Source organism: Oryctolagus cuniculus, chromosome X (genome assembly GCF_964237555.1).
Source record: "Oryctolagus cuniculus chromosome X, mOryCun1.1, whole genome shotgun sequence".
Classification (NCBI taxonomy): domain Eukaryota; kingdom Metazoa; phylum Chordata; class Mammalia; order Lagomorpha; family Leporidae; genus Oryctolagus; species Oryctolagus cuniculus.
Genome location: NC_091453.1, coordinates 130,767,459 through 130,792,397, shown reverse-complemented (window position 1 = coordinate 130,792,397; position 24,939 = coordinate 130,767,459). Strand labels below are relative to the sequence as shown.

General features: G+C 39.1%; 2 protein-coding genes across 7 annotated transcripts in view; one reads left to right on the top strand and one right to left on the bottom strand.

Annotated features, from left to right (window-relative positions):
• LOC138847567 (uncharacterized) overlaps window positions 1-24,939 on the bottom strand; it is a 668,340-nt gene that overhangs the window by 433,110 nt on the left and 210,291 nt on the right. The gene's annotated exons all lie outside the window — the stretch shown is intronic.
• The window catches only part of GABRA3 (gamma-aminobutyric acid type A receptor subunit alpha3), a 327,873-nt gene that overhangs the window by 242,419 nt on the left and 60,515 nt on the right, over window positions 1-24,939 (top strand). For all 6 annotated transcript variants that reach the window (XR_011385360.1, XM_051833856.2, XM_051833857.2 and 3 more), the window contains exons 8-9: window positions 12,913-13,065; window positions 20,492-20,703. Coding sequence is in view for 5 of the 6 variants with exons in the window: in XM_051833856.2 (XP_051689816.1) it covers window positions 12,913-13,065; window positions 20,492-20,703 (365 nt within the window). In the remaining variant the exon portion in view is untranslated. The remainder of the gene's footprint in view (window positions 1-12,912; window positions 13,066-20,491; window positions 20,704-24,939) is intronic.

The following is a 24,939-nucleotide window of genomic DNA, read 5'->3' as shown; positions in this document are numbered from 1 at the left end:
CCAAACTGTATGCTGAAGCCCTAACCCCAATGTTTCAAATATCACCTGTTTGAAAAGAAGATCTTTTAAGATCTTAGTTAAGATGAAGTCATATGTAGTAGGGTGAGCCTTTAATCTAACAGTATTAATGTCTTTATACATGGGAGAAACTGAGCTCACAGACATGCACACAGGAGGCCAAATGAAGATGAAGGTAAAGATCTGAGTCATCTGTCTACAAGCCAAGGAATAAGAAAAATTGTTAGCAAATAACTTGATGCTAGAAAGACACAAGGAAGTATTCACTTAAAGTATTCAGAATTCTAGCCTCTAGAACTGTGACATACTGAATTTTTGTTTGAACTCATACAGTTTGTGATACTTTGTTATGACAGCCCTGGCCAACTATTGCATGAGGATATCGTCATTCTGGTTTTCTTACTGGTGATCAAGTAATACTTGGGCATGGTGGTGGAGTCAGGATTAACCAATTTTCAGCATGCAATAAATCCCAAGCACTTCTCTGGTTGAGAACATGTATTAACTTATGTAACCATTGAACAACACTCTGAGATGGACAGTATTGGTATTTCAAGTTTACAGATAAGGAAATATATTATTTTCCCAGGGTCACAGAGTTGGCAAGTGCTGTAATGAGATTTTGAAACCAGGCAGCAATCTGCTTTCAGAATGTACATTCATAGTCATAACAGGAATCTCTCACTTTTTACTTTTAAGAGATAGAGATTGTGTGAGAAAATGAGAGTGTAGGGAAGAGATGAAAGGAGGAATGAGAAGGGAAGAGAAGGGAAAGGAAATGAAAGGAAAAGAAAAGAAAAAAAAAGGAAAATCAAATTATAGAAAGACTTAAACTGAAAAGTATGGCCGGCGCCACGGCTCACTTGGCTAATCTTCTGCCTGTGGTGCCGGCACCCCGGGTTCTAGTCCCGGTTGGGGCGCCGGATTCTGTCCCGGTTGCTCCTCTTCCAGTCCAGCTCTCTGCTGTGGCCCAGGAAGGCAGTGGAGGATGGCCCAAGTTCTTGGGCCCTGCAACTGCATGGGAGACCAGAAGGAAGCACCTTGCTCCTGGCTTCAGATCTGCGCAGTGCACTGGCCACGTCAGCCATTTGGAGGGTGAACCAACGGAAAAAGGAAGACCTTTCTGTCTCTCTCTCATCATCTAACTCTACCTGTCAAAAAAAAATAGACTAATAAGTAGCATTTCTCGTTTTAGCCACTTGTTTCACTTCTGGTGGTTCCCTGCATAACTGAATTTATATTACAATTTTTTCACATTTTGCCTTGAGGAAGTGAAATACAGGTATCGAAGTCTGAAGTGCACAAGTGCCTCACTCACTTGGATTATCCAAGCCACACCCTTCCCATTATACTCACTCCATCTCTTGGTGGCTGCATAGAACAATTACTTAAATTTCTTGTTTTATCAACACTTTTGTTTTCATCTCTTCATCTCCTTGTTTCTTCCAGATAAAATTTTGCTTTCTATACTCAAAACCAATTAAAATCTGCATTTAATTCTTGTGGAAGGCCAAAAAATGGCCCTCCAAAGACATTTGCATCCTAATCCCCAGAACCTGTGAATGGGTTAAGCTACATGACAAAGGGAGGATCAAGAATGCCAATGAATTTTTTTTTAATTATTTACTTATTTGAAAGGTAGAGTTACAGACAGTGAGAGGGAGAGACAGAGAGACAGGTCTTCCATCCACTGGTTCACTCCCCAAATGTCTACAATGGCTGGAGCTACGCCAATCCTAAGCCAGGAGCCAGGAACTTTCTCCGGGTTGCCCATGCAAGTGCAGGAGCCCAAGCGCTTGGGCCATCTTCTACTGCTTTCCCAGGCCATAGCAGAGAGCTGGATCAGAAGAGGAGCAGCTGGGTCTCAAACCGGTGCCCATGTGGGTTGCTGGTTCTGCAGGCAGAGGATTAACCCACTGTGTGCCAGCCCCAAATGAAGGTTCTTAATCAGATGATTTCAAAATAGAGAGAGCAGACCTTGGATTACCTAGGTGGGCCCAATGTAATCACAAGCTTCCTTATGAAGGGGGGAAGGGCAGGAAGACCACAGTCAGAGAAAAGTTACCAGAAGGTGCTTTGCTACTGACTTTAAAGATGATGACCCATGAGGCCACAAGTGAAGAAATGCAGGCAGCCTGAAGAAGCTTGCACAAGCAAGAAAATGTGTTTTCTTTAGAGCCATCACAAGAAAATGCAGCTCCACCAACACCTTGATTTCACATAGTAAAATTCATTTCAGACTTGTGACCTCCAAGACTTTAAGGGCATAAGTTTGTGCTGCTTTAAGCCACAAGTTTGTGGTTCTTTGTTAAACTGCAAATAAGAAAGTACTGCAGTTCTATAGCAATAATTAAGCCTTGTATTGATTTTAAAAGTTGTAAACCAGCATGGGGCATTTGCATTAGTGTTGTAAATACTGTGTTTATTAGAATTACACTTCCCTCAAGGGTCCACCACCCACTTAGATTACCCTAGTTCTCTAGGAAGTCTTTTCAATGTCTTTCAGAAAAAGACAATGTCTTTCTTTTCCCTGGGAGAATAAACATCTTACTACATTCATTGTGCACATGGAGATAGGGATAGTAACTGTTTTATTAACATACCACATACCTTCAGTTAACATCCCTGATTACTGCCCTCAAATTGAGACCCTCTGCCACCACCCATTGTACCCACAGTCTTTAGGGGGGAGTCCTCTTGTTGCTGCTGGTGGGAGCCTCCCTGGTTTCCTGCTTCCCATCCGCACTAGGTGTGCTTTCCTAATTGACTTCCTTCATTGGCACTGTCTGAATTCCACAAATATGTTGAACCCCACTATTGCTTAATGGGCTCTTAGAGGAAGAGGAATTAACTACTCAGTCAACTATCATGAACTGGAAGTCCTTCTGAAATTTTACCCCCCCCCCCTTTTTTTTAGAACTTTCAGTTTCCATTAATAAAAAAATTACATCTGAAATATAACTGGAAATTTTTTTGGTTTACACAATAAAGTAAGGTATCCATTAGTGGATAATATCATCCTTCCTCATTGATTTGAAATACTTCTTTGGTCATATACTAAATTCATATGGACACACACATACACATATGTACATGTATATCTGTGTATTAATGTTATTTCATTGTTCTATATATTATAGATCTGTATTATATATTTGAAATATTGTAGATAAATGCTTTCAAACTAGTTTTGAAAGTATATATGCATACAAACACACATACACGAAGAGAATACTAAACAGATTTTTGACTTAGGAACCAAGTGAGTATTGTAACCTTGCATATATGTACATTATTTTTGTTTGTGACTATACATTATGGACATTCTATTTTGAAGCTGGATATGCTTCTCCATGTAGGGTCCAGCATTTGCATGGGAAACTGGACCAGACTACGCAGCCACAATCCATGGGAGTTTTGTTTGGTATGACTAGCTTTCTCCCCAAATGCTGACAGTCCTCAGTATGAAGTAACTCCAAGCAGAGGACTTTTTGCCCCAAGTTCAAACAGGTGTTAAGTAACTGAATGAAATGCCTCAAAAATCTATGTCTATTATTGATACCATTGCTGATTCTTGACAATGTGTTCATTTTCCCCCATCTGGCAAATTATATTAATTTTCTAGACAGATGGCTTAGATGCATGATTGTATTTCCCTGTCTTTCCTAGAAATGTGATCATTGGTTAGAAAGCAGTTTTGGAAACACACTGTGACAATTTTTTTGCATCATTTCTCCTCGCGTCTCGATTTCTCTGCTCTGACTCCTGGGCCCTGCACAACACTGCTCATATCCTCCACCTTGTAGGTGACAACACATCTTGACTCTTCTGCCCTGAGTCCTCTACCCCCCACATCACATCTTGTGTCCCCTGCTCTGACTCTGTCTAACACATCACTTCTTGCATCCTTTGCCATGTTCTTCATATCATGTCTCATCTCCTCTGCCTGCCCCAATCCCTCAACCCACACTTCATGTCTCATATCCTCTGCCCTGTATGTCACATCACATGTTATCTCCTCTGCCCCACACACATCTTTATTCCTTGGTACTATACATCACGTCTTATATTCTCCCCCTTGACTCATCACATGTCATATCCTTTGCCCTGTACATCAAGTCATGTGTCATCTCCTCTGGCATGTACATCATATCTTGTCTCCTGTGTTTCAACTTAATAGCCCCTACACATGTTCCCTCTGTCTTGTTCCCTCTATCCTGCCATACTAATCTCCACCCCTCTGCCCCCAACTCCTCCACTCTGCATGTCATGTCTGATTTCCTTCCCTCTGTATCTTACACCATGCCTCATCCCCTCTGTCTACCACATCATATCTCCAATTCTCTGCCCAGACTCCTCAGGCCCACACATCATGTCTCAAATCATCCGACCTGTATGTCAGGTAATAACTTATCTACTTTTCCTCCAGGTCACGACTTGTGTCCTCAACCTTGTACATCATGTCACATACCATCTGCCCTGCACATAACATCTCACACCCTTTACATCCAGTCTTGAGTCCTTTTGGACCAAAAAGTCACATCTCATCTGCACCTTATACATCTAATCATGTCTCATCTTCTCTGTCCCAAACATCATGTGATATATGGACTCCTCAGCCCTGCACGTCAAATCTTCTATTGTGCACCCTGACATCATGTCACATGTGGTCTCCTCTACTCCACACATCAATTCAAATTCTTGGCCCTGAACATGAAATCATGCTCCTCAGCCCTGTGTAACTCCTATGTCCTGACTCCTCTACCCTACACATCACATCTAGTATCTTCCTCCCTGTATGTGATGTCACATCTTGGCCTCTCTGCCCCACATGTCACATCTCGACTCGTCTGTCTTAATTCCTCTGTCCTGCATCTTGCATATTGTATCCTCTGCCCTGTATATCATGTCACGTTTAGTCTCTTCTCCCTCACATTTGAGGTCTTGTATCCTCTAACCTGTACCTCACATCATGTCTTATCTCCTCTGCATTTCACACATCTTGACTCCTCTGTTCCCCTCACCACATTTTACATCATCCACTCTATATGTCATGTGCTGTCTTGTCTCCTCTGCCCTGACTCCTGTATGTATCCTATACTGTCAATCATGTGATGCCTTGTCTCCTCAGCCCTGTGGATCATGTCTTGTACCCCCCTCCTTGTACATCATGTCTTGAAGTCTCTTTCCTGGCTTCTGTGCCCCACATGTCGCATCTCATAACTTCCACCCTATACATCACATCAAGTCTTTTCCCCTCTTCCCTGTACATAAAGCCTTGACTCTTCTGCTCCCAAATCCTCCACTCTGTATATCATGTCATGTCACTTCTCACCTCCTTTGCCCTGCATGTCACATCACATCTTGTATTCTCTGCCCTTACTCTTCTTCCTCATACATCACAGTTCGTATCCTCTGCCTTGTATGTCATGTCATGTCGTGTCTCAACTTCTCATCCCAGATACCTCTGCCTTGCCTGTTGTGTTTCCTATCTTCCACCTTGTACATCTCATCCTCTTTTGTCTCCTCTGCCCGGAAAGCCAAGTCTCAACTCCTTGGCTCAGACTCCTCTGCTCTGAATCTCATGTCTTGTTATTCTGCTCAGTACCTGAGGTCCAACCTTGACTCCTGGGATGTGAAAATCACATCTTAACTGCTCTGTCCCCTATGTCTGTCCCTATTACACATCACATTTCCACTTCTCTGCCACAACTCCTTGACTTCCTACATCATTTCATGTCTCCTCTGCCTTGCACATCATCAAATCACATCCCCTCTGGCCTATATGTCAAGTCTCCTCTCCTCTGTCCCACTCTTCTTTTCTTGTCTCCTCTGCCCCTGTTATCTCTTCTGTCTTATCTCCTCTCTCACAAATGAATTTTTCAAAAAGTAGACACAGAAAGCCAATTACCACATGTTCTCCCTTTGACTTGGAAATTAAAATTAAACAAGGAAAAGGATTCTTAACACAGAATGTTGACTGCTAGAAGATGGTAGGGTAAAATGAATTTGGATAAAATAGAGGGAACTGGGTATAGTTAATTAATTCTGACAAGTATACTAACAGAAGATGTTAATAGGGCCAAGGGTGTGGGGTAAATAAAGACTGGTATTATTACCTCACAATTTTTGTTGTGTAATTTAAAAAAAAATTGACAGACAGAGTTAGACATGGGAGAGAGAGAGAGAGAGAGAAAAAGGTCTTCCTTCTGTTGGTTCACCCCCAAATGGCCTCTACGGCCAGTGCACTGCGCCGATCCAAAGCCAGGAGCCAGGTGCTTCCTTCTGGTCTCCCATGCAGTTGCAGGGCCCAAGGGCTTGGGCCATGCTCCACTGCCCTCCCGGGCCACAACAGAGAGCTGGACTGGAAGAGGAGCAACTGGGACAGAATCCGGCGCCCCAACCAGGACTAGAACCCAGGGTGCTGGCGCCACAGACGGAGGATTAGCCTAGTGAGCCATGGCGCCGGCCATAATTTAAAATTTTTAAAGATTTTTATTTATTTATTTAAGAGGTAGAGTTACAGACAGTGAGAGGGAGAGAGAGAGAGAGAGAGAGAGAGAGAGAGAGGAGAGCGAGGTCTTCCTTCCATTGGTTCACTCCCCAACTGGCCACAACAGTCAGAGCTGTGCTTCTTCCTTTTCTCCCATGCAGGTGCAGGGGTCCAAGGACTTGGGCCATCTTCTACTGCTTTCCCAGGCCACAGCAGAAAGCTGAATTGGAAGAGGAGCAGCCAAGACTAGAACCGGCACCCATATGGGATGCCAGCACCACAGGCAAAGGATTAACCTACTGCACCATGGTGCCAGCCCCGTGTAATTTAAAATTAATAAATTTTAAAACATGGAGATAAAATCTATCTTTGAATAGGGAGAAGAGTAGGTACTTGTAGGTAAAGGGTGCTAAAGTCCTTGTGTTGGTTAGAAGGAAGATAGATTGTCATGGGAAAATAAAATGAATGATAATTAGAGTGTGATAGAATATTAATGTGATATAATATATATTAGTGTTTTCTACTTAGTTTAATGTGTTCTTGATATTAAATTATTTTATCTGTACTTTAAATAAATGGTCTGTTTATGGAATAAAAATGTTCAGCAAAATAAAGTACACACACCCCAACATCAGTAGTTAGATCTATTCACTAAAAAACAGAAATAACATTATTCATAGCACCATGGGTTATTTGTGGCTTCAGTACACACTGGGATGGCAGTTCCTTCAGGATTGCTTTTTTGATATGGCACACTGCCTCACATCCTGATTGGATTTAGTATTCATACTGTATCCTTCCATATTTAACATGATTTATTGAAATTTCCTGCTTATGGGTTCAGTCATTGTGAGACAGTGGGTTATGTTGATGCCTGTGGCATCAGCATCCCATATAAGCGTGGATTTGAGTCCTAGTTGCTCCATTTCTGATCCAGCTCTCTGTTAATGCACCTGGGAAAGCAGCAGTAGATGGTTCAAGTGCTTGGGCTCTTGCCACTCATGTGGGAGACATGAATGGAGTTCTAGGCTCCTGACTTTGGCCTGGCTATTGCAGCCATTTGGCAAGGGTATCAGTGATTGGGAGATCTCTCTCTCTCTCTCTCTCTCTCTCTCTCTCTAACTCAGCTTTTCAAATAAATATGTCTTTTGAAAAAGTATAGCAGTTTTGCTAGTATTGTCTTTGTATATATCATCTCTTTAGATGTATAGCAATCATAAGTACAGATAAGATAACAGGAGAGATTGAAAGTGACACACATAGAGAAGCTTCTGAACTGAAAAAGAAACACTCAGCAAAGTGAAGAAGCAACCAACAATGGAAGAAAATATTTCCAAACTATGCAACTGCTAAAAGATTACTATCCGGGCCAGTGCCGCTGCTCAATAGGCTAATCCTCTGCCTGCGGCACCAGTACCCCAGGTTCTAGTCCCGATCGGAGCATTGGATTCTGTTCTGGTTGCTGCTCTTCCAGTCCAGCTCTGTGCTGTGGCCCGGGAAGGCAGTGGAGGATGGCCCAAGTCCCTGGGCCCTGCACCCCATGGGACACCAGAAGGAAGCACCTGGCTCCTGGCTTCAGATCAGCGCAGTGCACCGGACGCAACGCGCTGGCGGTAGTGGCCACTTGGGGGGTGAACCAACGGAAAAAAAGAAGACCTTTCTCTCTGTATCTATCTCTCACTGTCTAACTCTGCCTGTCAAAAAAAAAAAAAAAAAAAAGATTAATATCCTGCCGGTGCCGCAGCTCACTTGACTAATCCTCCACCTGTGGCGCTGGTACCCCGGGTTCTAGTCCCAGTTGGGGAGCTGTTTTCTGTCCTGGTTCCTCCTCTTCCAGTCCAGCACTGGACTGTGGCCCAGGAAGGCAGTGGAGGATGGCCCAAGAGCTTGGGCCCTGCACCTGCATGGGAGACCAAGAGGAAGCACCTGGCTCCTGGCTTCGGATCAGTGCAGCGCGCCGGCTGTAGCGGCCATTTTGGGGGTGAACCAATGGAAGGAAGACTTTTCTCTCTGACTCTCTCTCTCTCCCACTGTCTAACTCTGCCTGTCAAAAAAAAAAAAAAAAAAAAAAGATTACTATCCAGTATCTATAGAGCCCAAGAAGCTCAACAACAACAAAACCAAACAATCCAGTTAAGAAATGGGCAAAGGACTTGAACAAGCATTTTTCAAAAGAGGAAATTCAGATTGCCAACAGACACATGAAAAAATGCTCAGGATCACTAGCTGTCAGGGAAATGCAAATCAAAACTATAATGAGCTTTTATCTCACACCAGTTAGAATGGCTCTCATACAGAAATCAACAAACAATAAATACCAGTGAGAATGTGGAGGAAAAAGTATCCTAATACATTGTTGGTGGGAGATGTAAACTACTACAACTATTATGGAAGACAGTATGGAGATACCTAAGAAAGTTGAAAATAGATCTACCATATGACTTAATCATCCCACTCCTGGGAATTTACAAACCAAATGTAATGAAAGCAGCATATGAAAGACTTTATCTGTATCCCCATGTTTATTGCAGCACAATTCACAATAGCTAACATATGGAATCAACTCAGATGTCCATCAACTGATAGCTGGACTAAAAAACTATACACACTATGGAATACTACTCTAGCCATAAAAAGAATGAATTCCTGTCTTTTGCAACAAAATGGATGCAATTGGAAACTATTATGCTTAGTGAAATAAGCTAGGCTCAAAAAGACAAATATCATCTCTTCCCTGAACTGTGGTAACTGCTAGAGTACGAAAAATGTAATGTATTGGAGTGAAATTGACACTTTAAGGTTTGATGACTGTTTTCAGCCCTTGTCTCTACTGTTGAGGATCAGTAATTTTTTTTCTTCATACTGTTTTTAAACTTATTATAGGGTTAATCTTATAAGTATAAAGTAAATTAAAAGTAAATCATTGTAAAAATTAACAGTGGGGATGGGAGAGGAAGGAGGAGGAAGGTTGGGAGCATGGGTGAGAGGGAGGGTAGGGTGGGAAGTATCACTATGTTCCTAAATCTGTATACATGAAATACATGAAATTTTTATAACTTAAATAAAATTTAAAAAAAGAAAGTGACACACACAAAGAGAAGCTAGAGGGATAGAGATTAAACGAATACAAAAGGAAAGCTAAAGAAATAGAAGGGCGATGGAAAATGCCAAACATGGATTAAGAAAATATATCCACTTACTTGGTATAATGAGTTAATTTGCCAGGCTATTTAAAAACTTTTGTTTCACAACCTTAGAAACTGGCTTCTAAGGATACATTGTATCTTCCAGTATTTCACATTTAACACAGATGGAGTTGAATAGGCTGGAGTGCAAAAGCAGGGGAGATATTTCTCAAACAACTTAAGGGGTCATCCTTCCTAATAAGAAATGAGATAGAGAGGGACAGAAAATAGAGGCAATGAGGAAGGGAATGTAAAGTTCCACTTTAGGAAAATATATTCAGTTATGTAAGGCATCAACTTGCTAAGTCATTCTGCATTTCTGAACCACAGATAATAATTAATTTAAAAATAAGCACATACTATATGTTTCATATTGTACCCTTGAAAAGTTCACATGCAAACCAAATAGTATGTAATCAGGTTAAAAAGCTGGGACACAAAGGTGGAAATAGGACAGAGGAAGTTGGAAAAATCTTCCAACCTGAGTAAAGCTTCAGTTCTCACTTTGGCAGAGAAGCTCTGTATACAGATACAAAATGTTACAATTGTATTTAAGAAAACTTTTTCATTTTATACAATGAATGAATTTCCTAAGCTTTATAAAAGACCACTTGTAAATTACAAATTGGGGAGTGAACCAACAGATGGAAGACTCTCTCTCTCTCTCTCGCTCGCTCGCTCCCCCCTCTGTGTCTCTACCTCTCTCTATAACTCTGCCTTTTAAATAAATAAAATAAATCTTTAAAAGTCCATTTGCTTTTAAGATATTTAAGATCCATAAAATGTTACTAACTTATGAATAACATTATTATATGCTTTGTATATTAAATATTTCACAGGAAAACAATAATAGCTAGGGGTTCAGGGATGTGAAACTGATAGTGACAAGAAGAAAATTATCCAAGCTAACCAAAGTCCAACTCTGATGAAAAAGGAATCCTCAGTGCCTTATCAGTGGGAAGAGAAACTGAAGGGAAGGGAAACAAGAGAAAGGAGTATAGCTGGACATTCGCAGAGAGACAGAGAAAACAAAGAAACAGAAATTTTCACAAAGAGGCATAGAAAAAGAAAATAGACATCCACATGTGTAATGAGAAAAATATTCCACATAGCTGTGTATGAGATTCTTTACTGAATTAAAAAGACACCTGCATATATTTTTCATGTTCACATAATTAAGCTAGGATGTAAATGTAGACACACACATACACAGACACACACACAATATGGATTAAGTATTGAGCATGGGATGACAAGATGGTGCTTCCTAGGCTTATAACACAAGGGAGTGGGAAGGGTAGGAATGTGTGACGTTTCCTCATTCAGGAGTGACAAATAAAAAGCTCTGATAAGAGAGAGATTATAATGGTCAGACGGCATGGATCTTTGGGGGATTATTTTGAAGTTTTTGGATTTTACCCTTTGAGAGATGGTAAACCATTGGATGGTCTCAAGTAGAAACAGGATCTGACTTATGTTTTAATAGGGTTATTTTTTGCATTGTGCTAATCCATTGAAGGGGGAGAAAGGACAGAAGAAAGAAGACCAGTTAGAAACTTAATGAGAAGTGACAGTGGCTTAGACCAGAGTGGCAGCAGTGGAGGTTGTGAGGAGTGGTCAATTTACGGGTATATTTTAAGGAAAGAACTGGAAGAGATTGCTGATGGATTGATTATGTGTGCATATGTCTCTGTGAGAGAGAGAACTCAATGATGATGGTGATGATATTGAGAATTTTGAAGATCGGATTTTGGCCTAGGTACCTGAGAGCTAGCTACTATTTACTGAAAAACAAAGGTCTGTTGGAGGAGCCAATTTTGAAAGGGATGAGGGATGACAAAATAAAAGCCAAGATTTGGACATCTTAGGTCAAGATGCCATTTAGATCCCAAAGCGGTAATGGCTAGCAGGTAAATATATAAATTTAGAGTTGAATAGAAAATGTAGGGTTCCTGCTACAAAGTTCCAAAAACTGAGCAACTTAAAACAAGAAAAATTGATTCTTTCTCAGTTCTGAAGGCTAAAAATCTGAAATCAAGCCATCTACAGGGCTTTTTTTTTTTAAGAAGCTTTGAGAAGAAATCTGTCCCATGTTCTTCCTAGCTCATAATGGTTGCCAGCAATCCTTGGCTCTCCTTGATTTGTGGATACAGCATGCCAATCTCTGTCTCTGACTTTAATGGTTTTCTCCCTGTTTATGTCTTCTTAGAAGAATTAAGAACCCAGCCTAAACCAGTATGACTGTATCTTAAATAATTATATCTGCAACAACCCTATTTTTAAATAAGTTCACATTCTGAGATACTAGGGGTTAGAAACTTACCCCCTCTTTTTAGGAGACACAATTCAATGCAAAATAGATAGGAAATCCAGGCAGAAGGTGTGCTCTAGGGAGTTATCAGCAAGGGAGACAGGAGAAGAGCGGTTAGGTAGGAGAGAAAGCAGACGAGCACCTTGGCTTGGAAGTGCCATGCAGAGATTGATTCCAGGAGGATGAAGGGCTTACCTGTGTTAAATATTGCCGACAAACCCAGTAAAACTGAGAACCGACTATTGGATTGAACAACATGGGGTAACAATTTCTACCTATTTGTTAGTTTGAAAAGAATATTGGAAGAACATAAATTTAATATTCCAAGAACATTCAGAAAATTATTTGACACAATCAAAGCTCAATAATGTTCATTTTTACTTTTGGGGCGGGGTAGCCCACATTCTGCTGTGTGAGCTCTTTGTGCAAGCCTATTAGAACAGCAGAGCATAGTAGTTAAAAAGAATAAACTGCTGAGCTAACCAATCTGGACTTAAATTAGAGTGCCACTACTTATTAGCTGTGTAACCTTGTGTAAGTTATTTAATCTCTCTCTCAGTTTCTTGACCTGCAAAATGAAGGTAACAATAGTTCCTACCTCATACAGCTGCTGTAAGAGATTGCTACTTCTTAATATTACTTAAATGAGAATATTAATATTTGAATGAAATTGTGTCAGAATTGCTTTGAAAACCTTACGTTGGTAGATTGTTAGCATATTTTCCCCACACATGAAATGCACTATTTTGTGATTATTAAAGAGATGTAGTTATGTAGACTTGAGAGGTGCTGGGATGTCTTGTCTTGAATGTGAGATGTAGGAGCTTTGTGAACTGAGCTGGGGCCCAACTTGATCTAAGAATGTTTCTGTGGATGCCTACCGCCTAATTTTACTCTCTTCCTAGGAGAATATGTTGTCATGACAACTCACTTCCATCTCAAGCGAAAAATTGGCTACTTTGTGATCCAGACCTACTTGCCATGTATCATGACTGTCATTCTGTCACAGGTGTCTTTCTGGCTCAACAGAGAGTCTGTTCCTGCCCGCACAGTCTTTGGTGAGTGTTGTTTTATAGAGAATGGGGGAGATATCTGCAATCTTGGGTAGTCAGAGTATAGGTGGGAAAGACGGAAGAACCTTTTCTGAAGATAATTGATGCAATGCCTGAGCCTAACAGTATTAATCAAGTCATCAGATAATGGGGTTTCAGGCTACTGGATTCTTAACAAAGAAGTGGGAAAATGAAGAATATTGCAGTAGTGAGATTACTGAAATGATTCTTGATGCAGTTAGGGTTGCCTCAGGAGCTGGAAAGGAATTGAAACTTCAGTTAAAAGGAGAGGAATTTAGTGCACAAACTGCAGAAGGTGAAGGGTGGGAAACTAAGGTGACAACAGATAAATGAATTTGTGGCTTTTTAAAGACTTTTTTTTTGGTTTGAGCACTGAACCTTGCTACTTCTCTTCCAACATTTTTGAAATTTAGAATTATTTTATATTCAGTAAAGATGGCCCAAAGTTTGAAGGGATTTTCTATACTACCTATAATCAGAGGAATTTTCTTTAGTGTGAATGTACTGATATCTAGGAAGTTATTTACATTTCATTAACACCTTTTTCCTCATAGAAAAAGTATAGAAAATATTTTGTTTTACCCACTGTAATATTTTTCCCCAGAAACTATTTATTTAAGGAATACAAACTCTATGCAATTCATAAATATAATTTTAGGAACATAGTGATTTTTCCCACTGTACCTGCCCTCCCATTCACACTCCTACCCTTTTTCCTCCTCCCTCTGGTATTCCCATTCGTATTTTTTACTAAAATCTATTTTCAATTAACTTTATACACATAAGGTTAACTGTATACCAAGTAAAGAGTTCAACAAATAATATGAAAAAAACTGTTCCTCAACAGTCGAGACAAGAGCTGTTCATAGTCATTGCATCTCAAAGTGTCAATTTCACTTCCATACATTACCTTCTGTAATATTTTAGGAGATATATATATATATATATATATATTCATTAATTATTTTAGGCTACTGAACTCCACAAGGGTAGGGAATTTTTTTTTCTGCCAAGGGCCATTTCGATAATTATAATATCATTCATGGGCCACAGAAAATCATCACCTTAAAAATTAACCCGCCATAGACTTATTGAATTTCAAGTCTTGCCTGTGGTTGCCTTGGCAGGGCCAGACCAAATGATTTTATGGGCCTTATATGGCCTCCAGGCCAGCTATTCCCTACCCCTGCTCCATAGTAATGATGGCTGTGAGGCACAAACACGGTTTCAGAAAGAAGCAGCATTTAGGTGAGATATAAGAAGAGACAGCAGTGGAGAAAAGGGGTGACCTATCAAGTGGGAAAAAGGAAAACAATCAGAAGGAGTCAAGAGAGGAGAGTACTTCAAGAAGCAGGGAATGGTCATCTGGGGTGAATTCTGCGAGTTTATGTGATATGCACACAGTAACTGTTGAGTATGATGACAGGCTTTGTGGTTAGTGACCTAGTCTTGAATAGTTCGAGTAAAGTAGAAAGAGAAGAAGGTATTTGGGAATGTGTCTAAGGTACCCATTTTGAGAAATGTAACAAAGTATACACCTTGAAATCTACACAAAATTTTAGACAATCTACATAAAGCATTCTTTTAAATTAATACCTGAGCACATAAGAAATAAGGGAAATAATCAGGGGTCCATAGAGGAGAAGGAACTTAAAACTGAAGTGTAGGGGCCAGCGCTGTGGTGTAGCAAATTAAGCTCCTGTCTGCAATGCCAGCATCCAGTATGGGTGCTGATTTGAGTCCCAGCTGCTCCACTTCTGATCCAGCTCTGTGCTTATGGCCTGAGAAAGCAAAGGAAAACTGCCCAAGTGTTTGGACCTCTGAACCCACATGGAAGACCTGGAAGATGCTCCTGGCTCCTGGCTTTGGTTCGGACCAGCTCCGGCCATTGTGGCCATTTGGGGAGTGAACCAGCAGATGGAAGACCTCTCCCTGTCTCTCCCTCTTTCTGTCTATAACACTGCCACTCAAATAAATATATAAATCTTTTAAAAAGTAATTTCATCTGACTTAAATTTTTAAAAAAATTTAAACAAAAAAACTGGAGTGTAAATCACAAGAACAGATATTGTTGTAGCAGGAGAACGAGTGGGTGGATGACTGGTCTTGGGAAGCAAGAGTTTGAGTTTTAAGGTTACACAAGAAGAGCACTGAGCCTGAGACAACTAGAATTAAGACTGAGAGGCTGAATAATGGCTCCCAAAGATATCCATGTTGTAGTCCCTGTAACTTGTGAACACATGTCTTTATGGCAAAAATAATTTTTGCAGATGTGATTAAATTAAAGAATGTAAGATGAGGGGGATTATTTTGGATTATTGGATGCACACTAAATACTATCAAAAGTGTTCTTCTAAGAGTGAAATATGGCACCAGTGCTGTGGTGTAGCAGATAAAGCCGCAGTCTACAGTGCCAGCATCCCATATGGGTGCCAGTTTGAGTCCCAGCTACTCCGCTCCAAATCCAGCTCTCTGCTATGGTGTGGGAAAGCAGTAGAAGATGGCCCAAGTCCTTGGATCCCTGCACCCACATGGGAGACCTGGAAGAAGCTCCTGGCTCCTGGCTTTGGATCAGCACAGCTCTGGCCATTGTGGCCATCTGGGGAGTGAACCAATGGATGGAAGACTTTGCTTTCTATGCCTCTCCTTCTCTCTCTGTGTAACTCCGATTTTCAAATAAATAAATAAATAAATCTTTTAAGAAAAGAATGAGATAGAGTGATATTTGACTACAGGGAAGAAAGCAGTGTGCTGATGGCAACAGGAGAGACTGAAAGATGGTCAGCTGTTGCTTTGAAAGAAGGAGGATGGGGACTATGAGCCAAGAAGTCCAAGTGGATTTTGTCTGTAAAGCCTGCATAGTGAGTGCAACCCTGCTGGTACTTTGACCTTAACCCAGTGAAACTGATTTTAGATTTCTGGCATCAATACTAGTAAGAATATATTTGTGTAGTTCTAAGCTATTACATTTTTGGAAATTTCTTACATAAACCATAGGAAATTAATACAAGGACCCTTCCCATAAATCCAATACCACCAAACAGTTATATATGATTTCAATGCAAGAGAGCATTAGAAAAATACACTTATCAGTGTAGGGAGATAATACAGAAGCATGATTATTTGGGTCTGAGTTCTGTGTGAAATATGGGATTCCTTGGGAATACATTTTTAATTCAAACTTGACCTTACACTAATTTAGACTTCATATTTACACTGACTGCATCAATGTGAGAACTTCCAAGTTGAAATGTTAATAATTCCTTATTTCATTTTGATTTCTCATTAAGATTTCATTTTCATGAGAGATATTTTCTGCCCTGTCCTGTATGGACTTCTGTAGTTCATGTATTTGTTTTTGATAACTTCTAAATGTTCTTATGATAAATTTTTTGAAATCCGTATCTTGCATTTCTTTTATCTCATCATCTTCATAATCTTGTATTGGAGTGTCATGTTCATTTGGGAGTGTCATAATGTCTTCCTTGTTCTTGTTTCCTAGGTTTCTGTGTTTGTTGTTTGGCATGGTGGAGATATTCTTTGGTTTCTTCTTTTTTTTTTTTTTTCCCTTGCTGTAGTGGCTTTTCTCGTTATACTATGACTCTAGATTAAGTGGACTCTCTGCTTTTGATGAATCTCTAGAGTCTTATGGTGCATGTGGCCAGAGAGCTCTTTGGTTCTTCACAGTTAAGGGTGTGCCAAAGGTGACACCCAGGTTTGGCGTGGTAAATCAATCTCTCTCTCTCTTTCTCTCTCTCTTTATTTAGAAGGGAAGTAATTCCACTCAGCTGAGCTCTTCTCCTCGATGGCAATCAGTGCTGAGCACTAGCCCCAGTGGGTATAATATTCGTCTGCTCTGTCCCAGGGACCACACAAAGATCTGTGCAGTCCTCAGTGTAAGCTCAGATTCCCCTGCAATGTCTCTCACCGGGTTGCCTAGGACATCTTTCTAGAAGAATCTTTAAAGAGAAGCAGTGGGTGACAGACTTGTTCTTTTTTAAAATGCTAAGAATCTCTTCATCCATCCATGCAGTGTGCTGAATGCTTAAGGGTCCTCCTACCAGCTCTGACGAGCTAAGAGCTCTTCAGAAGATGGCAGTTCTAATTAAGCCCTACAGGCTAGAACTCTAAAAATCGCTATTGTGATATGGCACAGGAACACTTAGATTGCAGTAAAGTTCTCTCCATCTAAGCACTAGTACACTGCTACAAATGTGCCAAGGTGGACAATAGCATTGGCTGATAATGTATTAGTCATCCCTTGCTCAATGCATTAGTTATCGTTTTTTCCCCCTATGACAAATACATGACAGGAGAATATGTATACCTTATAAAGGGAGAAGGTTTATTTCAGTTAATGGTTTTAAAGATTCACAGTCACAGACCAAGTGGTGTCTGAGGAGAGTGGTGGATAGTAGAATACACAGACAAGGATCATGTGGCCAGCTAGAAGCAGAGAGACTACGAGCATTCTCTCTCCTTAAAAGGCACCATGATTCATAGGGGCTCCACCTCAGCAACATAGTTAATTTTTTTTAAGATTTTATTTATTTTATTTGAAAGGTAGAGTTACAGACAGTAACATAGTCAAATTTAAACTCTTCCCAAAGATCCACCTTTCAGACAGAATAATTGGCTCAAACCTTCAACCTTGTAAGTATCACTAATCCATGATTTTGTGACTTAAACATCTGCATCAGATAGGGAGCCAAATTCTGTTCCATTTGTAACACTTAATATGATCTGAGGGCTACTGATCTTTGGGTCTATTCTCAGAGTTTACAGATTCAGATAGTTTGTTAAAAGGCACAAATTATGTGGCAGATTCCTGACATGGCTAAAAATGTGTTAGTGCTAATCAGCTTTGGTGACTCCCTGCCTAGTATGTGCAAATATGATCCTTTCAGTCCTCTCTGCTAAAAGTATACTGAATCTTCTTCAGTACCAGTTTTCACTTAGATAGCAAATGAATAAGTAAACTTACTCAAGGTAGAAAAATAGGTTGGAATGCCCAAGAGGCTATAGCACACAGAGCTAACTCTAGGTAGAGATAAATAGAAGCCATGCCTTTTCTCTCTTTTTTTAATATATAGCATACTTCACCCTATTAGAATTTCATTCCATGGCCTACTTGGCCCAAACTCATGAGGCTTACATTCCATCTTCCTTTGTATGCCAAAGAGTTCTGATCATTTCTCCTTCTTCAATTCTCATTGGGCTTGAGTACAGAAACTGCCTTATAATCCTGGGGGAGCAAGATGATAGGAAATATTCAGACACGAAGAGAAAGAAGGCAGACAGACTGAGGAAATTTCTCAAGATACAATGGTATATCAAAAAGTTAATTGAAAATAAAAATAAAAGATAAGTTAATTTTGGTGCAAAATCTTTAAAAACATGCATAGTTTTATTTTTCCATAGTACTTATTTTCCACAAATTTTTGAAGACTCTTCATATAAACCAGGTAAGTAGCAGCACTCGGGATTTCTAATTTCTAGCATAGTACCCAAACTACAATACTATTGCTAGTAATTGTAAAACTAGTATTATTGTTAACAATCTTATGATTATACTACTATAATTAAGACAATACTATTGATAACAGTAAAAGTAATAGCAATGTTAATTATAGAAGATGATTTTGTAGAGTTATGTTGTGTCAGATGCTATGCTATAAACTTTATAAATATCTCAGTCAATTCCTCAACAAATTTGTGTATCACCTGGTATTATCAAGCTTACCTCACACATGATAAAGCTGAGGCTTCATGGAGTAAAACACCTTTTTCGAGGTCATATTACTAGCAAATAAGATTGCCTGGGTTTCAGTCTTGTTCAGTCTGACTCTGAAGCTTATACTGTTTACTATGACAGTATATTGCTCATTAGCATATCTAACATATGAGAAGATCAGGAAATAATTTAAATGGAATTTACAAGTGAATAAAAGGACAGTCTTCAATTTAAGTTTAATACCACTGCCTCCAAGAAAAGGAACCAATTGAAAGTTCTGGTTTGTCAGAAACTCAGAAGAAATAGATTTTGGAATAGCTTTGGTTGTCCATGAAGCTCAACAGGGACATTCTGCCATAGTTAAAACAACAATCTAAGAGAAATATAAGAAGAATGTGCAGAATTAAGGAAGTCGAACCCTACTGAAGTCACACATCGATGTCCTGATTGTGGACCCAGTTCTGGCTTGTCCAGAAGAGAACTACCAAAATGAAAGAGAAGGTGAACAAAAGAAGGAGTTCATGAGAACATGAATCTCTGTGTTCATCCTGGTGATAAGCAAATTCACAAGGAAACATAGTGGCTTTGTCCTGGAGAGAAGGGAGCAGGATTTTCCTACCTGTGAGGCCACAGGAGCTCTGTGATGAGTTGGTGGGTCTCGTGGTTAAAAGAAGGTGGGTTTCAGTTCATGTGGTAAATTTTTCTGTTTAAAATCTCTTACAGGGCAGGCATTCAGTGCAGGAGTTAAGTTGCTACTTGGGACACCCACAATCCATATCAGAGTGCCTTGCTTCAAGTTTTGGCTCTACTCCCAATCCCGTGTTCCAGCTAAGGTGTACTCTAAGAGGCAACAGGAGACAGATAAAGTGATTGGGTCACCACTGCTTATGTGGAAAGCTTGGACTAAACTGGTTATTGGCTTTAGCCTGACCCAATCCCAGCTGTTGTGGGCATTTGGGGAGTAAACCACCAGATGAGAAATATCTGCCTGTGTTTCTCTGCCTTTCAAAGAAATAAAAATAAATGATTTTTTTTTTCAGAAAAAAACTCTTACAATGAAATGGAATAACAACTCTTCATGGAAATATTTAAGGAGAGACTAGAGGACAGTTGTTAGAAGTACTGCACACAGATGATGATTCCTATGCCAATTGGGATGCAGTGGTCGTGAATCAGACCCATCTAGCTTTTTTTTTTTTTGGACAGGCAGAGTTAGTGAAAGAGAGAGAGAGACAGAGAGAAAGGTCTTCCTTTATCTGTTGGTTCACCCCCTAAGTGGCTGCCACGACCGGCGCGCTGCACCAATCTGAAGCCAGGAACCAGGTACTTATCCTGGTCTCCCATGCGGGTGCAGGGCCCAAGGACTTGGGCCATCCTCCACTGCACTCCCGGGCTACAACAGAGAGCTGGACTGGAAGAGGAGCAACCGGGACAGAATCCCTCACCCTAACTAGGACTAGAACCCGGTGTGCTGGCGCCGCAGGCAGAGGATTAGCCTAGTGAGCCGTGGCACCGGCCCCCATCTAGCTTTAATATTCTTTTTTTTTTTTTTTAACTTTAAAGAGGCTATTGTCAGTGGGAGAAAACTCCTCCTTTTGAATAATAAGTTGGTGATCTCAACAACTATGCTCTTAAAATCTTCCAGTTGCAACTGGTTCTCATCTTCTCTCTCCCCAGGTGTTACCACTGTTCTCACCATGACCACCTTGAGTATCAGTGCCAGAAACTCCTTACCTAAAGTGGCATATGCGACGGCCATGGACTGGTTCATAGCCGTCTGTTATGCCTTTGTGTTTTCTGCGCTGATTGAATTTGCTACTGTTAACTACTTCACCAAACGGAGTTGGGCTTGGGAAGGCAAGAAGGTGCCTGAGGCCCTGGAGATGAAGGTAAGCTATAGTAAAGGAGAGGCTAGGAAGTACCCCCTGAGAGAAATGTATTGGGACCAGGAGTGAGTAGCCTGTAGCCTGCAGGAACTGGGCAGGGCTATGTGCTATTCACTGGGGTCATCAATCCAATTCTCAACTGGAGTGCTTCTTGGCAACCAGGAGTGTCAGTGGGACCAAAGCAAAGAGGGCAGATATCATGGAGGGTTTATGTCTTGTGGTGTGCAATCAAACTTAGGTGTGATGCCACTAGATTCAAGTGGGGCTCATTGGTATTCATAAAGTCACCCAGAGGCTTGGACTCTAACTTTTAAAAAAATAGTCCTTTTATCCATTTTTCATTAATTGCTTATTTACCTTAAAGCTATATTCTAGAATGTTCTTTAGGAAGAAATCATGGGGACCTTAATTACTACCATCCTGCATATGTAGAATTATCTGTCCCTTTCATTTACACTTGAATTATAGTTGAGCAATTGTGCAATTCATGCACCATATTTTCTTTCTCTGATAACTCTGTAAACATATATTACCATACTCAATTCTGGCACTGAATATTGTTAACCAGAAATCTTAAGCCAGCCTCAGTAGTTCTCACATCACAGGGTACTTGATTTTATGTTTTAGAAGCCCTTATGAATATATCTTTATTTTGTAATTTCTGGTTATAAGAATATATCTTGGTCAATCTCTCTGATTTTTTCCTAGACTACTAAATATCCCTTTAAATCTTTAGATTTGTGACTCTATGTTTTAGAAAAGGCTTTCTGAAAACATAAACCTGTTCTATTCTTTTCCTAGAGTCACAGATTATACATATGCTAGACATTTTTGTCTTCAATAGTTATAATTTCTTCTCTAAAAATTTAGCTCTATTTTCCATTTCATTTTAGCTGGTTTTTTTTTTTCCAATATGGTCTTGCGTGTCCTGACCATTTCAACAGTGTCAGTTACCTTCATTTATTTTTCTTCACTTGTTTTTTGTAATTGGTTCTGACATATTTTCTCTTATGTTCCAAGTTTCTTTTGTGTGTTCTTCACCAATTATTTCCTCCTTTCTGCAAGATGTTTTGTATAAGTACCATTATAGCCTGTATTCAGTTATTACTTTAAGTTATTTTCAAGCATTTATTTACTAGCTCTGTTATATGTGGAAGTATCATTTGTGGAGTGATTGAACAACTGAGCAGGATAGTAATGAGTGGTTGCAAGTGATTAATAAAGAATAGGTAGATTGAATATCATTTGCTGTCTAAATAAACTCTTATGAATACTTCTCCCTGTAATTGTGATTCTACTTCTAACTAGCAAAAATTTCCCCTTGCTCCTAGGAAACTCCTGTTTGCATAGTGTGGAGTAGTAGTGGGGTGTATATGTGTCTTTTGCTCTCCCAGTCTCTACCTCCTCTATCACTATGTGGTGATTAGAGTTCCAGGATGTTCTCCCCACAAGCATGAAAACTGATTTTATTTTAAAACAAACAAGGATCATTTGTTTCTTCTTTCAGGTTATATCACCCATTTTTCTGGGACTCTGTCTGTAGCATTCTCAGTGTTTTCTTTACCTTGCTCCAATTTTCAATGTATTTGAGTACCCTTACTTTTTGGTTTCAAGGTTATAAATACTTCCAAGTTTCATCAAACGCAGAGTTTTGATTTCTAGATCTCATTTGCCTAATTGTTTTTGGTTAGCTTCAGGGAAGATCTGGGAGCAAAGACATCCTTAATCTGAAATAGTAAATGGAAAAGACCATAGAATACATTATGAAAAGGTATGTTTCAAGAGCAATTAACAGCAATCACTGATATAAGCCTGAGTTCACAAATAAGAAATTATGTCAAACTGACCTCCTGAGATTTCATGAAAAGTTTACCAGGCTGGTGGGCCAGGAAATGTCATAGATATTATCAAGGCATTCATGTAGCTTTCTTTTAAAATTATGTGTCCATGAAGAAAAGAAACAGCTAAAAAAAAAAACAAGTAGGCTGATATCTTTGAAGTCAAATAGAATTGTCTGATGGAACCTCATCTTCAATGGAGGTCCCTGGAAATAATACCCAGGACTTAGTCTTTTAGTTGGAGGAGGAATAATTTCTGAATTGGGAAGCAAAAAGTATTTCTAAACTTTGAAAGGATAGGCTGAGCTTAGAAGTTTAACATCTACAAAATAAAATTCTTACACATAGGTACAAAATTAGTTCTTGAATGGAAAGCTTAAAAAATGTTCATTGAACTCTTTGTTTAGTGGAGCCCTAAGCATTTGACGATAAATCTTTGAATATAAATTAAATGAAATTAAAACTGTTATCTCAACAAGAAATAAAGAAAGAAAGGGAGGAAGGAAGGAAGGAAATCATTATATACTTAGAATATCTATGAACTACAGTAAATCTGTTCTTTTATTAATAAAAATGTAATTCGTAAAGAAAAAAATGCCCGACGTGGGAAACACAAATTTTCTGGAAGCCTACCATGTGCTAAAACTCTTGAACTGTCCAAATTTGTTTATATATGAGTTAAGAGGTTCGTGTTTGGTGCAGTAGTTAAGTCATCAGTTGGGATGCTAGCATCCATTATCAGAGTGCATGAGTTTGAGGCCCAGCTGTACTCTCAACTCCAGCTTAATGTGCACCCCAGGAGACAGTAGGTATTGGCTCAAGTAGTTAACAGTTGGTGTTGGCTCAAGTATTTGAATCCTTGTACCAATGTGAGGAACAAACATGCAGTGAGTTAGTGAGCCAATGAATGGGTGTTTCTCTCTCTCTCTTTCAAGTAAGTGCATAAATATTTTTAAAAGATTTGAGTTAACTCAGAATAAGTTATTCAATAACCTCTTTTTATTCTGTATTGGAGTTGTCAGACATATATAAAACATCCTAACAGCAACAGAATACAGATTTTTTTCAAGTATTCATGATCTTGCATATAGAAACGCTTAAAAACTCCACCAACAAACAGAATTAATCAAATAATTCAGTAAAGTTGCAGGCTACAAAGTTAATATTAAAATCAGTAATTCTTCTATATACCATGAGTAAACTATCTGTAAATTAAAAAATATTCTACTCTGAATATCTAAAAATAAAAAATAGGAATAAACTTAACTGATAAACTTAAAGAACAGTATAGTGAAATGATAAATTGATGAAAGATGTTGAATACCAAATGAATGGAATGGTATCCAGTGTTCACCAATTACAGCAACTAATATTGTTAAAAAGTCCATACTACCCAAAGTGATCTACAGATTCAATGCAATCCCTATCAAAATTCCAATGATTTTTTCATGAAAATAGAAAAAAACTAAAATTTATATGAAACTACAAAATATCCCAATTATCCAAAGAAATCTTTAGTAAAAAGAACAAAGCAGGAGGTATCACACTACCTAACTTCAAAATATCCTGCAAAGTCTTAATAAGTGAATCAACATAGCACTAGCATAAAGAAAAACACATAAACTAATGGAGCAGAATAGAAAGCCTAGAAATCAATCCATGCATTCATGGCCAATTAAATGTTGACAAGATTTCCAACACATAGTAGAAAATAGACAGTCTCTTCAATAAATGATGTTGAGATGACTGGATATCCACAGACAGAGAAATGAAATTAGACCCTTATCTCACAACAATAGCAAAAACAAAGTCATAAAAGTTTAAAACTTTAAACTGTTAGTAATACAGAAATCATAAAACTACTAAAAGGAAACATAGAAGAAAAGATCCATGACATTGCTATTGACAATAACTTTTTAGTTATGACAAAAGCACGGGCAACAAAAGCAAACACAGAAGAATGAGATTATATCAATCAAAAAATTTTTACAAGAAAAAAATGAACAAAATGAAAGGTCAATCTATGGAATGGTAGAAAATACTTACAAATCATATATCTGATAAAGACTTACTATGCAAAATATATAAAGAACTCAAACAACTCAATAGCCAGAAAAGAAATAACACAATTAAAAATTGGTTAAAGAATTGGAATAGATACTTCTCAAAAGAAGACATTCAAATGGCCAATAGGTGTATTAAAAATTGCTCATCACCACTATCCTTCAGAGAAATGCAAATTAAACCCACAATGAGATATCACCTCATGCCTGTTATTCTGCAATTAATACACAGTTATTCTTAAGTGTTGAAAATTAACTGAAATGTGATCCCTGTTAAACATAAGAGTGGGAATAAGAGAGGGAAGAGATGTATAATTTGGGACATGCTCAAGCTGACT